At 42.8% G+C, this 16,011-nt stretch overlaps 1 protein-coding gene across 1 annotated transcript; it reads left to right on the forward strand.

Moving 5' to 3' along the window:
- Positions 1–1,424: 1,424 nt before the first annotated feature.
- On the forward strand, positions 1,425–16,011 carry COQ5 (coenzyme Q5, methyltransferase). Its single transcript, XM_082417572.1, has 7 exons — positions 1,425–1,665; positions 3,700–3,849; positions 7,462–7,683; positions 12,275–12,381; positions 14,334–14,422; positions 15,021–15,132; positions 15,215–16,011. Exons 1-7 carry the CDS (start codon positions 1,464–1,466, stop codon positions 15,314–15,316), a joined length of 984 nt encoding a protein of 327 aa, XP_082273698.1. The 5' UTR covers positions 1,425–1,463; the 3' UTR covers positions 15,317–16,011.

Consider the following 16,011-nt stretch of genomic DNA (forward strand, 5'->3'; position numbering starts at 1 on the left):
CAGACGCGCAAGCTCAGTGGTTGTGGCTCACGGGCCCAGCCACTCCGCAGCATGTGGGATCTTCCCAGACCAGGGCTAGAACCCGTGTCCGCTGCATTAGCAGGCAGACTCTCAACCACTGCGCCACCAGGGAAGCCCCCTAATCTCATTTTTAAAATTTCCTTAAATGCCCTCCACAAGTCCTTATCTTGCTTTCCCTTTTCCAGCTTTTTTTCCCCCGACAAATCATATCGAAATGAGAGAATGGCTACATCATGCATCAAACTAAGTCTAGAAAATCCTAAAGTGCATTCTTATGTATGAATAGATGTGGAAGATACACTAAGATTCCTGGATGAGTTTTTATTTCCTTTAACAAAGATGTGGGAACTCTGATTACATGGGTGAATCATTCCTTTCTTCTATCACTCTTAAAAGAGAGGGAAAGAGAGAAATCCCAGTGTAGTTCTTCCAAAATAAAGCACTAGGTGTCCATCTGTCAGGTTACATTAAGCCAAGAAGAGATTTTTCCTTTTCAAAGTAGTTTCTTAGGGTCCTTGGCGCTTTCTCCTTGTGAAACATTTACAGGAAACATACTTTAAAGAAAATTAAAGCAGAAACATACGGAAATCCAAATAAAACTCACCACCTCCATCCTCTTTTGCGCAAGATGCTCTACATTACCCTTACCATAGAAAAGAATGGGAAAATCTGGGGTTGAAGTAAAGCACTCATTCTATACCAGTTGGAGCTAGAAATGTAGCTTTGTGATAGCAGGAGAGGGAGCCTGAGTGGTGTTTGCTTGTGCTTACTAAATAGACGCCAGAGCTTTCCTTCCCACCTATGAACTTCCTAGGTTCATAAAATGGAAAAACCAACGAACAATCTTTCCTATGTTTATTATTCAGAGTAGTCTAGCATATGTTTCTCAAGACTGGTCTGCCAATCCCTCTCATTGAAATCACCAGAGAAGTTTGGTCAAATAGATTCTCAGTATCCATATCAGATTTACTGATCCAAAATCTTTGGTATTTGGGGCCCGGAAACGTGCACTTTAAGATCAAGCCAAGTGATTCTTTATGCACGCCAAGGATTGCGAGAATTGACCCTATAATATTAGCCTTTTACCACACTGTACCTCCGTTTGCCCTCTTCTGCACCAGAAAACAAGAGTTACTCAATATCTTGGAAGTTAGTACTACGGGTTGGCAAGATGCAGAGACGTGGCCTCTGAGAGGTGATTGGGGGTTCTCCCTAGGGCCCGCTCATTCCTGGTGAATTCTATATTCAATTTGGAGAGAGTGAGAGAAAGGGATTTCGGGTACTCAAAGACTAAATAGCCTCAGAATCCCAGAGGTCCTGCAGAACTCCTTAATATCAGGTTTCAGGACGCCTTCAGCTAATAATGTCTCCGGCCGGCCGCCGTCAGCCATCTAGTGAGGCAACGCGACATCCTGTCTGGCGGCGGTCACCCGACTGTCAAGATGGCGGCGCCCAGGAGCTGGGCTTTATGGAGCTTCTGCTGCCGTGGGTGGTCGCGGGTGTTGCCGGGCTGCAGGCTTCCCGGGCTTCGTAGCTCCTGGCCCAGGGGCCCGCTGGGTGCGCGGCCCTTGTCCCAAGAGAAGCGGGCAACCGAAACGCACTTCGGGTTTGAAACTGTGTCGGAAGAGGAGAAGGGGGGCAAAGGTGAAAAGGGTGAGAGGGTGGAGGTGGGGGAATCTGACCGTCTGCGATCTGGTTTCTTCTGCCCATATTAAGGGTTGATTTAACGTCCTGTCGGCTCTGATGCATTATCTTCTGCAGTCCTAACCTCCAAGGAGTAGCCCCAGCCTAACCCTGCCAAACTGAGACGCCTCCTCTTTTTAAGTAATTATCACAAAACCCCATCAGTTGGGCGTTTATGATGTGCCAGGCAGTGTGCAGACATTGTTTACAATTCTCATTTCAACTTCCCGATGATGAATATTGCTATCCCATGTTACGTATGAGGAAATTGAGGCTTAAAAGTTAAGCAAAAACTTGCCCAGTTTAACATAGCTAGTAAGTGGTGGAACTAGTATTCCACCCCAGTTTGGTCCGACTACAGAGCCCACGTTCTTAATCTCTTGCTAAAGGGATAGGCCATCTTTTATACAAAGAAAGAAGGAAACTATTTTCTGTGTGCCTCAGCTTCCAAATTTGCCCGGTAGGAATAATAGCAACTTTTTTCGTAGAGTTCTTGTGAAGATTAGATTACTTCATACACTGAAGAATTTTGAATAATGCCTGGCACTTCATAATTGCTCAGTAAATGTTAGATATTGTTGAGCAGTTTTTTGTGTTCACCGTAAGCATGGGAAAGGAAAAGAACTTTTTAAGAGATTTACAGCTGAGATAAGAAGATAACACAACTACATGCTTTGCTGTCTGCATGTGAACTGAATAACTGATGTATAGTAACCAACCACCTACAAACTGTGAGAGAAGTGACATTATTGGCTTCTGATCATGATGCATGTCTGTTATTTATGTATGATTTGTGGACTGAAGAACTACTAGCAAAATTTGTACTTTATGTAATTAGTCACAGTTAATATACCACTGTATTTGAATGATGTTGCTAGAGGACTGGTATTATTGAACTAAACCACAGTAACTGAAATTCTTGTATATTAGAACCATGTAAAACAAGAAGGGCTTATACTTAGTGGGTTGAGCCTTAGTGTCCCTCTAAGTACCCCCAAAAGATGTTCAAAAGCAAAGAGCAAGCTTATAGGATCCCAAGGTTGAGAATAGACATTCAAGATTGAGTTAAAGGAGGGGGCTCTATAGTCTGCTGATTCAGCAGAGGACAGTAATGCTTTGGGTCTAAGCAGCACATTTTATCTGAGGAACTCAACGTGTCTCCCCTTCATTACCTAATTCAGCCTTATGGCAGGCAGGTAGCGGGCTGGTGCTGATATTCTCATCTCATGGGCAGAAATTGAGGTGCAAAGAAGTTAAGTGTAGCCTGTACTTTAAAGTGTATTGGATAGTAAATTCCTTAACTCTTCAGCTGGCCCAGATTCCACATTCTGCCTTAATCCTATGGAGGGTCATGAGGACCCTCTACAGTGTGACTTGGCCCTGATTCACATCCTGCCATCCATCTGCCCACCAAATTGTACATGAGGTTTTTCTCAGTGATGCTGGCAGAGATGAGCTGAGGTCTTCCCATCCATTTGTCATGTGTTTCTAATGGATTTTGTTGTCTTTTATTATAATAATATTAGAAACATTCCAACCACGCCCCCCCCCCGCCCCTTCCTCTAAGAAACAGAAACTGGGGAATTCCCTGACGGTCCAGTGGTTAGGACGCAGTGCTTTCACTGCTGAGGCCGCAGGTTCGATCCCTGGTCAGGGAACTAAGATCCTGCAAGCCAAGCCGCGTGGCCAAAAGAAAAAGAAAAACAGAAACCGATTCAGTACTTAAGTATGTGCATGACATTATTACAAGGTAATGGTCCTAGGTAAAGCTAACTAAGATAACAGAAAAGAGGTTGACTTCTTTCTTACATGATGTAATTTAAGCCTTTTTTAGAAGGGGTAATGTTAAGGTGCAGATGTGGGCATCAAGCATTATGACTTGGCTCCACCTTGCAGACAGTTAATTTCATGGGGGGGAAAGCTTTCTCCTCTTTCATTTAGGACTTTTCCAGGTTAATCTTATGAATAGTCCAATCATGTTGTATTTCTCTCAAGTCTATCAGGTGTTTGAAAGTGTGGCCAAGAAGTATGATGTGATGAATGATATGATGAGTCTTGGTATCCACCGTGTTTGGAAGGATTTGCTGCTCTGGAAGATGCGCCCGTTTCCGGGGACCCAGCTGCTGGATGTTGCTGGAGGCACAGGTAACATACAGTTCTGTATCCTGGGGTACCACTAAGCTCCTTTTATAAAAATTAGTGTCTCTTGGGACTTCCCTGGCGGTCCAGTGGTTAAGACTCTGCACTTCCGCTGAAGGGGGCACAGGTTAGATCCCTGGTCGGGGAACTGAGATCCCGCATGCCTCGCAGTGTGGCCAAAATAAATAAATAAGCAAAAATTAAAAATAAAATAGTTTAAAAAAATTAGTGTCTCTTGTTGGAATGAGCTAGCTCACCTACCATTAGCCTGAAGATAGTAATTGAAAATCAGTACACTTCTCAGAAAGATTTACTCTTTTCTTTTTAACTGAATGTCAGTCAAAAGCACAGAATATCAGCTTTGTGCCTGTCACTTTTCTAAAATTCAGAGGATTACAAAGTAAAACGACCAATTTTTAACTCCAGTGGCATTTCCCCATCTAAACAACCGTTTTACCTTCTGTTTAACCTTTATCCCACTTTCCCTCTTTCTTTGGTGTGGGGAATGGGGAGAGCTTTTATCATGTTATGTAAGCTTTCTAGGCAGACTTTTCTGCCTAATCTACTATGATATCAGATATCAAAAGCTCATTGGTTTATGCATGGTCCTTTGTTATTTGGTGTACACTAGGCATTTGGAGAGAAAAATGTCATAATATGTAATATAATGTAATAATGTCATAATCTATACTAATAGGATAATGTATAATAATAAATCACAGTAGAATAATGTCCATGTTTGAAACATGTTTATGTGTGGCTTTGTTGGTGTGGCCCTCTACCCAAAAGGAAGCTCAGAGGGCAGTAAGGTGGAGGACAATTTAGCAGAATCTATCAAAATCTAAAATGCTTACAGTCTAGGATCCCACAATTCCAATTCTAGACATCTAGTCTGAAAACACAACAAAAACAAAAACAAAAACTTGCACAGAGAGATAGCTACAGAAGGGGGTCAGTCAGAGCTGCTTCCATCTCCTATGTACCCCAGCCAGTAACATTACCACATGCTGGCAACTGCCCATTTAGAAAATGCAATTGAAAAGTAATCCCGTATGTTTAAAAAGACATTGAAAAAGTAGAGCTACAAATATGCCCACTGCATAATTTTTAGTCATAGTGAAAAATTGGAAATAACCTATTTCTACCTCAATAAAGAAATGGCTTTAGGGACTTCCCTGGTGGCGCAGTGGTTAAGAATCTGCCTGCCAATGCAGGGGACACGGGTTCGATCCCTGGTCTGGGAAGATCCCACATGCCACGGAGCAGTTAAGCCTGTGCGCCACAACTACTAAGCCTGCGCTCTAGAACCTGCAAGCCACAACTACTGAGCCCGTGTGCCACAACTACTGAGCCCACGTGCCACAACTAGTGAAGCCCGCGAGCCTAGAGCCCATGCTCCACAACAAGAGAAGCCACCGCAATGAGAAGCCCGTGCACCGCAATGAAGAGTAGACCCCGCTCACCACAACCAGCGAGAAAAGCCCACACACAGCAACGAAGACCCAACACAGCCAATAAATAAATAAATAAATATATTTTTTAAAAAAGGAAATGGCTTTAAATTAAGATACATCAATACTATAAAATATTAGGTAGCTATTTAAAAGAATGAGGAAAGCCTATAAGTACCAATGGAATGGTCTCAAGGACATATTAAGTGGGAAGAAAAAGAAAAGTTGTATACAATGCATATAATATGATCCCCATTTATGTTTTTAAGTTGTTTTATATGAGTACATATAATTATATTTAAATATATAGGAAAGTGACTAGAGAATACCTAACTGGATGGAGAGAATGGAAAAGCTTAAGGATATATTTCGTACAGTGTAAGAAAAAAACAAAGACAAGGAAACCGCATTATAAAAAGGGAAATGTGATCCCGGAAAGCACTGGCTTTGCCCGAACAATATTTACCTGGTCACAATAATGTACACACTTGATTTTCAGCTTTTAGACTCAAACCATCAACAAAGCACAGAAGACATAGCTATAGAACAAATAAAATGTTATCAGACTTGACAGAATAAAAATATATATATGATGGAACGCTGAAGGGAGTCAAGAGATACTGTCTGTAGTTGGTGGAATAAGAAATAAAATACTGGGGTGGAGGGATAAATTTGGAATTGGGATTAACAGATGTATTCTACTATATATAAAATAAACAACAAGGACCTACTGTATAGCACAGGGAACTGTATTCAATATCTTGTAATAACCTATAATGGAAAAGAATCTGAAAAAGAAAAAAAAATGTATATATATGTAAGACTGAACCACTTTGCTGTACACCTGAAACATTGTAAATAAACTATACTTCAATAAAAAAATAAAATATTGATTAGTTTATTACTCTAGGTTACAAAGGTATCTGTGAGGAATTGTGAAAAGTGATAAAATATATTGGGAGGATAAAAGCAAGCAGAGATGGGGGTGAGTAAAGAAGTAGCTGGTGAGTAAAGAAGTAGCTGTAACCAACAGAATAAACAGTTAAAGGAGTTGGGAAGGATGGTCTGTGGGGAACTGAACTGGGAGTAGGAAGTGGTGTGGCAGGGAACTGTTGCTTGTGACTGTGCCTTTATTTTACTGTCATAAAAATTATTAGAAAAAGACTAGAAGGCCGCACACTAAGCTCTTAACACTTGTTATGTCTGGAGAGTGTGGACAGAGAATTCAACTTTCATGTTTTATTCTACATGTTTAGGTATTGAGTCTTATAGTAAGAATGTGTCCATGCATTACATATGCAATTTTTTAAAGGTTTTTTTTTTTAATTTATTTATTTATTTATTTTTGGCTGCTTTGGGTCTTCATTGCTGCGCGCGGGCTTTCTCTAGTTGCGGCAAGTGGGGGCTACTCTTCGTTGTGGTGCGTGGGCTTCTCACTGCGGTGGCTTCTCTTGTTGCGGAGCACGGGCTCTAGGCGCACGGGCTTCAGTAGTTGTGGCACGTGGCCTCAGTAGCTGTGGCGCACGGGCTTAGTTGCTCCGCGGCATGTGGGATCATCCTGGAGCAGGGCTTGAACACGTGTCCCCTGCATTAGGCAGGCGGATTCTTAACCACTGAGCCACCAGGGAAGTCCAGGATTTTTAAAGAATCTTAGACGTTAAAAATTTGCTGTTAAAATAAAAAGTTACTGGGCTTCCCTGGTGGCGCAGTGGTTAAGAATCCGCCTGCCAGTGCAGGGGACATGGGTTCAAGCCCTGGTCCCGGAAGATCCCACGTGCCGTGGAACAACTAAGCCCGTGTGCCACAGCTACTGAGCCTGTGCTCTAGAGCCCGCGAGCCACAACTACTGAAGCCCGCGCACCTAGAGCCCATGCTCCACAACAAGAGAAGCCACCGCAATGAGAAGCCTGTGCACCACAGTGAAGAGTAGTCCCCGTTCGCCGCAACTAGAGAAAGCCTGCGCGCAGCCACGAAGACCCAACACAGCCAAAAATAAATAAATAAAATAAATTAAAATTAAAAAAATAGTTACTGTTGAGATGAGTACAAACTTCAATTTTCATACACTCCTCAACCCCTGTACCTTTGTTGCTCCTTTTGGATTTAAGAAATGCTGGGTTTTTGCTTTTGTTTGTGTTTGATCTTTCCTCCTGTTGGCTTCCCACAGGTGACATTGCATTCCGGTTCCTTAATTATGTTCAGGCACAGCATCAGAGAAAGGAGAAGAGGCAATTAAGGGCCCAACAAAATTTATCCTGGGAAGAAATTGCCAAAAAGTACCAGAATGAAGAGGATTCTTTGGGCGGTTCTCATGTCATGGTCTGCGACATCAACAAGGAGATGCTAAAGATTGGAAAACAAAAAGCCCGTGCTCAAGGATACAAAGCTGGTAAGTCCTGCAGAAAGTGGACCCAGAGGAGATGTTTATATGTTTATAAAATAAGATGGAATATGTACAATGCTGAAGTGCTTTCTTTTCCAGGTTTCAAAAACTTACAGATAGGTAGGAGTGGAAGATAATTTGTGTGGCTGCGTCCAGCATGTGTGCTGTTATGTACAGTATTTCAGCAACCCAGGGAGTTAGATTATCAGCCACATGTGACAGGGGAGATAACCCAAACCCAAAGAGGTTAAGTATCTGCTTCAACTAACACAATTTAAATGGCAGATCCGGAATGGGGGCTGACTTTTTGGATCTCAGCTCTTGGACACTGAGACAAGTTTGGCTTTTAATTCCCAGCAGCTCCCCAGTGACCCCCATGCCCTGTTCTTGAGCCATTTCGTCCCCCTCCCAAAACTAAGCTCTGCTTCAGCTTTCAAACCAGGGCTCCTGGGGCCTGGACATTTCCCACGTGGGGCTCCTTTTACAGGCAGTCTTTGTTCCAGAGCACCTCCACCCCACCCCCGCCATTGGGTGGGCTGAGGCTTTCTCAGATCTTCATCCAGGTCTAATGGCTTTGTTTTTTGGGGGAGGGGGGGGTTTTGTGATTTATTTATTTATTTTTTTAATACATCTTTATTGGAGTATAATTGCTTCATAATACTGTGTTAATTTCTGTTGTACAACAAAGTGAATCAGCCATGTACACACATACATCCCCATATTCCCTCTTGAGGCGCCCCCCCACCCTCCCTATCCCACCCCTCTGGGTCATCGCAAAGCACCGAGCTGACCTCCCTGTGCTATGCTGCTGCTTTCCACTAGCTATCTCTTTTACATTTGGTTGTGTATAGGTATGTCGATGCTACTCTCACTTCGCCCCTCACCCGCTGTGTCCTCAAGTCCATTCTCTACGTCTGCGTCTTTATTCCTGCCCTGCCACTAGGTTCATCAGTACCATTTTTTTTTTTTTATTCCAAATATATGCGTTAGCATACGGTATTTGTTTTTCTGTTTCTGACTTACTTCACTCTGTGTGACAGACTCTAGGTCCATCCACATCACTGCAAATAACTCAGTTTCGTTTCTTCTTATGGCTGAGTAATATTCCATTGTAGATCTAATGGCTTTTCCCACACAGCCTTGCTTCCTCTCCTTTTTATTTTTCCCAGGTGTCTCCTCTCACCCCCTGCCCCCAAAAAAGAAAAAAAACCTTTTGCCCTCCTACCTCTATTTCATCGTGGGTTTCTCAGAGGGCCCAACTGATGCAGTTGAAGAATCACCCGTAAATGGTACTCCTCAAATTTCCCTAGCACGGTACTCTCAACGGCCAATGGGAGAATGCCTGGGTATCTCCAGGAACCTGTTGCAGCCTCCAAATAGACAGTTTCTGCTGTAGCTTAAAGATATACATTTTGCACTTGGCTTTCTGTTTGTTTTCATATTTTGAAATACTTTTGCCCCCGGTTTTTTGCCCCAGCAGAAGTACTGATCTGGCAGCTGCAGCATGTATACCCAGCTCTTCAGAGCCGCTGCACTGCCCTCTTCCACGCTGGCCAAGCACTGCAGGCAGCCCCCGTGAGAGGCAGCGGTGCACAGCAAAGGAAGCCAAGCCCCTTGGGTCCATATCAGCACTTCTCCCCTCCCCCACCCCCACCATGAGTGTCTATGGTTATTTTAGCTCAATTCTGCTTCCTCCTCCTCCTCCCACCCGCAGAATGAGCTGCCTAGACGAACTGCAGCCCACTTGGCCCCCCAGATGAAGGGCTCTTTTGTTAACCATCAACACTGATCAGAAGGCTGACAATCACTAGTGTTTCTAGACAAAGGCACCGTGTTCTTACTCCTACTGAGAAACGTGTTTCCCTTCTCTCTGGTGCTTAGCCATGAAGAGTGGAGAACAAAGATGGAAATGATGGGTAATGTTCCACCTCTGGAATCATCTCTTCCATAGCATAGCTTGCCCTTCAGGCTGTCCTAACAGACAAGAAATCCACCTGCGTAGGAATCATTACACGCTGCATAGTATGGTTTTATCTTTCCTCCTTGCTTTATCAATCTCCAATAATAATGCCTTTGCAAAAAATATCATGCAAAAAAAATTTGAAACTAAGTAGGAAGATCCTAGAAATGATTTAATAGTTTAAAAAATTAATGTGTAAAGGCATTTTTGTGTGTAGTACTATTATGTGTTTTACTTACATGTAGCACTTCCTCCCAAAATGGAAGCTTGGAGGGCAGGAACCTTAAAAGGATTATTTGATGGGTTATAAAAATGATATATTTGGGAAAATTTTGGATATTAGAAATCAAAAATTTGAAAAGGTACTAAGAAGTAAATATTAACCAGAGTTTCAGCATCCAGAGATGACCCTCAATATATTTCCTTCCTAGCTTTTTCCTAATTATTTTCTTTTTATAAAATTGAGAACATCTTATGTATATAATTTCTGCTTTATTTAATTCAGCATTGTATCATGAGATTTTCCCATGTTATTAAAAACTCCTGGGAATTCCCTGGTGGTCCAGTGATTAGGACTCCACACTCTAACTGCTGAGGGCTCAGGTTCGATCCATGGTCAAGGAACTAATATCCCACAAGCCGCATGGTGCGGCCAAAAAAAAAAAAAAATTCCTTAAAATCATTTTTTATGATATTCCCTCATATGGATGTTTTATGATTTGCATAACCAATTTACGTAACTAGTTGATCTTTCATTTTTTTCTGATGTTTTTGCACGTAGCACAATGTTGTGACATCCTTATTTGTAAATTTTTGCATGCATCATTATTTTCTTTTTACTGACTATATATTTGGACAAGTGTTTAGGCTCTCTAGATCTCAATTACCTTATCTATAAAATGGAGAAAATAATAACCCTTCTCACAGTAGGAGGTACTATCCCATAACTGTTAAAAACACAGGCTCTGGAATAAAACTTCCTGAGTTCTCATCCATCTGTGTGACCTTAGGCAAGCTACTTCAATCTTTCTGATACTCAATTTTGTTCACCTGAAACATGAAGATGATAGTACGGCTGTCTCAGAGTCGGTATGAGGATGTGAGAAGATAATGTACGTAAAGTGATAACACAGACCCTGCCATCATGGGCTTAGTAAGCAGTAGCTTTGATGATGATGTCATTAATGTCCTCCTCCTAAAATTCAAATAGCTGGGTCAAAGGATATACTTATTACTAAGGCTCTTGTTAAATACTGCTGGCGTGCTTTCCAGGAGGGTTATTTCCATTTACCTTCCCCTATAGTGCCTTCCTTCTATATCATACTTTTTTTTTTTAAGTTCCATTGAGACACTGAACGTGACAGTGCTTTTATTTTATTTATTTATTTATTTATTTATTTATTTATTTATTTAAGGAAGCCGAGTGTTTTATTTTATTTTTAATGTATTTATTTATTTTTGGCTGCATTGGGTCTTTGTTGCTGCACGCAGGCTTTCTCTAGTTGCGGCCAGCGTCGGCTACTCTTCATTGCAGTGCACGGGCTTCTCATTGCGGTTGCTTCTCTTGTTGCGGAACATGGGCTCTAGGCGCGCGGGCTTCAGTAGTTGTGGCTCGCGGGCTCTAGAGCGCAGGCTCAGTAGTTGTGGTGCACAGGCTTAGTGGCTCCGTGGCATGTGGGATCTTCCCAGACCAGGGCTCGAACCTCGTCCCCTGCATTGGCAGGCGGATTCTTAACCACTACACCACCAGGGAAGTCCCTATATCATACTTTATGTCTGATTCACTGCAAGTTGAATAATATTAAAGCCAAATCAGGATCCTCAGAGGACATAGCTACCCTGATGGGGAGCTCCCTTGGGTGTTTTCTGAATTCATGACCAGACTTGCAGTCAAGACACTCTGCTTCTCTATGACTCCAGTAGAACCAATATAATTATACTAAATTATGTACTTAGAATACTTCCAATGACTGTCTGAAGTAGGTACTATTATTGACTCCATTTTACAGATGAGGAAACAAAGTAGTTTATTAAAGATTATACAGCTAATAAATGGGGAAGCTGGAATTAGAACACAGGCAACCCCAGGACCTGGGCTCTTAACCACAGTGCTTTACACAAAACACCTAGTTGGATAAAAATTGCTTAAGGGTAAGGCATAACTAAGTAACCAGTGTCTACTCTGAGAAACTTGGGGGGACTTCCTGCTAAATTTCAAGGGCACCAGCTTCACATTCTCAGGACTGGAGGACACCGTGAAGACGGTGGCCAGGAATCCACTGGAGAAGGCAGGTGTGTATTTTCTGACACCACTTCAGATACCACACGTGTGATGTTTGCCCAGCAGCAAACAGCTCTCCAGTTCTCCAACGCCAACCAGCTGTCCAACAATTCAGTTCAGTTCTGACACTAATTACCCAGAGTTAGCGTCAGATTCCACAGGTTTAAGGGCTAATTGCCACAGGACTGCCCCCACTTCACAAGCCAGCCGCAAACAGGGTGTCCACGGTACCCACAGTTCTGTCCGGCCTACTGCAAATTCAGGGATTCCCACGCCCCCTCCTCAGGTTTGACAGTTCACTGGGTGCAGAGGAGACAGCTATCCAGACTGAGGCCAGAACTGCTTTTCTCTTTCAGGACTTGCTTGGGTATTGGGAGATGCTGAAGAACTGCCCTTTGATGATGACAAGTTTGATGTTTACACCATTGCCTTTGGGATCCGGAATGTCACACACATTGATCGGGTAATGAATGGCTGCATCCGCTTGCGTGACTCAGGATATTAGTTCTCCTGGAGTGGCTCCACGGTGAATGAGGAAAGGGAGAGATTCTTCTCTGGGCTCACCTCCTGAGTTGAATGTTTCAGGCTTAGAGGTCTTAATCCTTTAAATTGCCAATTTTCCTGCCCACAAAATTGAAAAAAAACCACAGAGCAGATCTCCACAGAAGCCTTTGTTGCTTGGGTTGGTATTTACATCTTTTTTAAAAAAAAAAAAAAAAAAATTTATTTATTTGGCCGCATCAGGTCTTAGTTGCGGCAGCGGGCTTCTCTCTAGTTGTGGCGCGCGGGCTCCAGAGTGCGTGGTCTTAGTTGCCCCGTGGCATATGGGATCTTAGTTCCCCAACCAGGGATCAAACCTGCGTCCCCTGCATTGGAAGGCGGATTCTTAACCACTGGACCACCAGAGAAATCCCGGTATTTACATTTTTGAGACTGTCAGTCTTGCTCTCTCATTTCATCTGCTTCCTCTCGCTTGTGAAGCCACCTGACTCTGACACTGCAGATCCGAGGGATTTCCAAGGCTGACAGAGAAAAAGGCACTCAAACCCTATTGTGGCAGAAGGTAGCTAGATTCATGGTTCCTCTGTAGGAAGAAGGGAATGTTCAGCTCTTAATCTGATGCAGCTCTTCTTTATTTCTGCTTGAACATCCTGTCCAAACATTTGAAGATGGTAAGCAAGGCACCCAGTTTCATTTCTGTAATGTGGACTCCAGTTGCCTAGTTGCCTGCTTTGGGTGGGACATCCTTTATGGTGTACTTTAGCTTCATTTTTATGACCTGTCCTGTGTCTGTAGCCAGTTTATTATTCCTTTTAAATTAAAAAAATAATAATGAATTTTAGTAGATTCAAAGTTCAAAAGGCACAAACGGATATATCAGTAAAAGTCTTCACCTTGTGTCCCAACCATTCAGTGCCTCCTCCCCCTGCAGTCACCAATTTCTTAATGTAGCTTTGCAAAGATGTCTTGTGCATATAAGTGTATTTATTTTCTTTTTTTATACAAATATTAGCATATGAAACATTTTGCCCATTGCTTTTTTTCCCTTAAAAATATACCTGCAGACTTTTCCATGTCAGCACATAAAGAACACTGGCTCTTCCTTTTTTTAATAGCTGCATAGATTCCCTTTGTATATATATTCCATAATTTAGCCAGTCTCTCATTAATGGTTAAGATGCTTCTAATCTTATGCTGTTCAAATCGTGCCATAATGAATAACCTATGTCGTTTCCACAATAGAAACATTTCTGTAAGATAGATTCCTTGAAGTAAAATTGCTGGATCAAAAAGGAATATCCATTGTGATTTTGAGACGTAATTCAAAAATTGCCGCCTGTGGGGGGTTGTACCAATCTGAGTCAGTTAAGATTACTCCAGGTAACCTTCTCTAGTCACGGGCAGCAGAATGCCTAAAAAATTTAGGAGACTGTGGGTTATTTCTGCTGTTACAGCCTCCCAGCTGAGAGAGTGAACAGGGGATCTGTGGGAAATAACTTTTTTTTTTTTTTTTTTTAATTTTTATTTATTTATTTTTATTTATTTATGGCTGTGTCGGGTCTTCGTTTCTGTGCGAGGGCTTTCTCTAGTTGCGGCAAGTGGGGGGCCACTCTTCATCGCGGTGCGCGGGCCTCTCACTGTCGCGGCCTCTCTTGTTGCGGAGCACGGGCTCCAGACGCGCAGGTTCAGTAGTTGTGGCTCACGGGCCCAGTTGCTCCGCGGCATGTGGGATCTTCCCAGACCAGGGCTCGAACCCATGTCCCCTGCATTGGCAGGCAGATTCTCAACCACTGCGCCACCAGGGAAGCCCGGAAATAACTTTTATAATGCCCACAGAAGCTGATGCCGCCTCAGCCTCCCAGAGTTGAATGAGGGCTGCTGACAAGTGTGTCCTGTTGTTCCTGTCTTGCTCAGGCGCTCCAGGAAGCCCATCGGGTCCTGAAGCCAGGAGGACGGTTTCTCTGTCTGGAGTTCAGCCAAGTAAACAATCCGCTCGTATCCAGGTTGGTATTGTTAACAGGGCTTGATTTTCATCATCTAGCCAAGGGTTTCCCATCCCAAAGTGGACAGAAAATAGCCAGTAAGCTATAAGCATGAACCTCATAGTTCAGTGTCCCAGAGTCCCTGAGGGACAGTGCCACCTCTGAGGTCAGCCAGTTCTGAATGACAACACTTAGGCCAGAAGTGTCTCAAACCAGTAACCAGAGACTCAAGTGGGCCCACATATGTATTTTGTTTGACTCACGGTATTTTAGAAATTGACTTAGATGTCCATATTTTAAAATCAGGAAATTTTACATAAAAATCTAGATTTCCAGCTTCACGTGAGAAATCAAATATATGGCAACCCTGGTTAAGCCCATATTCCCACATGGCAATAGTCAGAGCTGAGAAGTAACTGCCCCTTCTCCACTTTTCTGGTACTTCCTGTGCCTGTCACCACACCCTCACTACTCCCTATGGCTCTTGCACCTGGCCCACTTCACTTATTTCAGGTACTTGCTTGACCCTTATAGGCATTTGAGTTTATAATCCCAGGCTTAGACCTTCTTGCTTATTAACGGTCATGTTCTAATCTTAATCTTTTGCCTTTTTGTTTAGGCTCTATGATGTATATAGCTTCCAGGTCATTCCTGTCCTGGGAGAGGTCATTGCAGGAGATTGGAAGTCCTATCAATACCTTGTAGAAAGTATCCGACAGTTCCCATCTCAGGTACAAAACTTCTACAGCTTACAACAAAGGCCCTACAGTTGAAATCCAGGCGATTTTTACTGTATCCTTCTTTGTGTTTTAGGAGGAGTTCAAGGAGATGATAGAAGATGCAGGTTTTCAGAAGGTGACTTATGAAAATCTAACATCAGGCATTGTAGCCATTCATTCTGGCTTCAAACTGTAACTCCTTTAAGATCCTGGAGTGTGACCCAGTCACATCCTGTCAAAAGGCTGGAGCCGAAGGATAATGTGGTTAGTGAGACCAGCACAACATCTCCTCTTAAGGCTGTGTGCCTTGGACTCATGTTCTGATGTGACCAATCTCAAAGTGAAAGAAACAAGCTTCTGTCACTTTATTGTAGCTTTCCTTTGGGGCTGCTTCAGGCCTTCTCCCAGAGGTATTTGGTCTGTACTTTTTGCTTAACTCCTACTAATTTTTCTTGGCTCTGTAGTATGTGGTTAAGGAAAACCAGCACTAAAACTCAGTTTTGAAGTGTATTTGTGGCTTCTCTGCCAGTGCTGCCTTCCAGAGGGATAATGAATCATTAGAACCCAACGATGATCTGAACCAGAAAACTTCCTAGCTGTACCCAAGTCCATCTTTCAGCCTAGGACTAAGTCTGGGGCCAAAAGCCAAGGCCCAAATTAGAGGGCTAAGGATCACAACTAGAATTGTGCACTGAAACACTAAATGAGTTTACGATTTTCATGGGTTTTGTCATTTTTTTCTTGAGGGAGGTGAAAGAAATACACTTTCATCATTATTCATTCAGTCCTCTTCTACCAAAAGCCACTATTGTGTCCTCAGTGCCTGTCATGAAGGAAACTTGACAAATCCCTGTTGAAAGAATAAATGTACCTGATTTCACGTCTTACAAA

Source organism: Balaenoptera physalus (genome assembly GCF_965194825.1).
Source record: "Balaenoptera physalus genome assembly, chromosome: 12".
Classification (NCBI taxonomy): domain Eukaryota; kingdom Metazoa; phylum Chordata; class Mammalia; order Artiodactyla; family Balaenopteridae; genus Balaenoptera; species Balaenoptera physalus.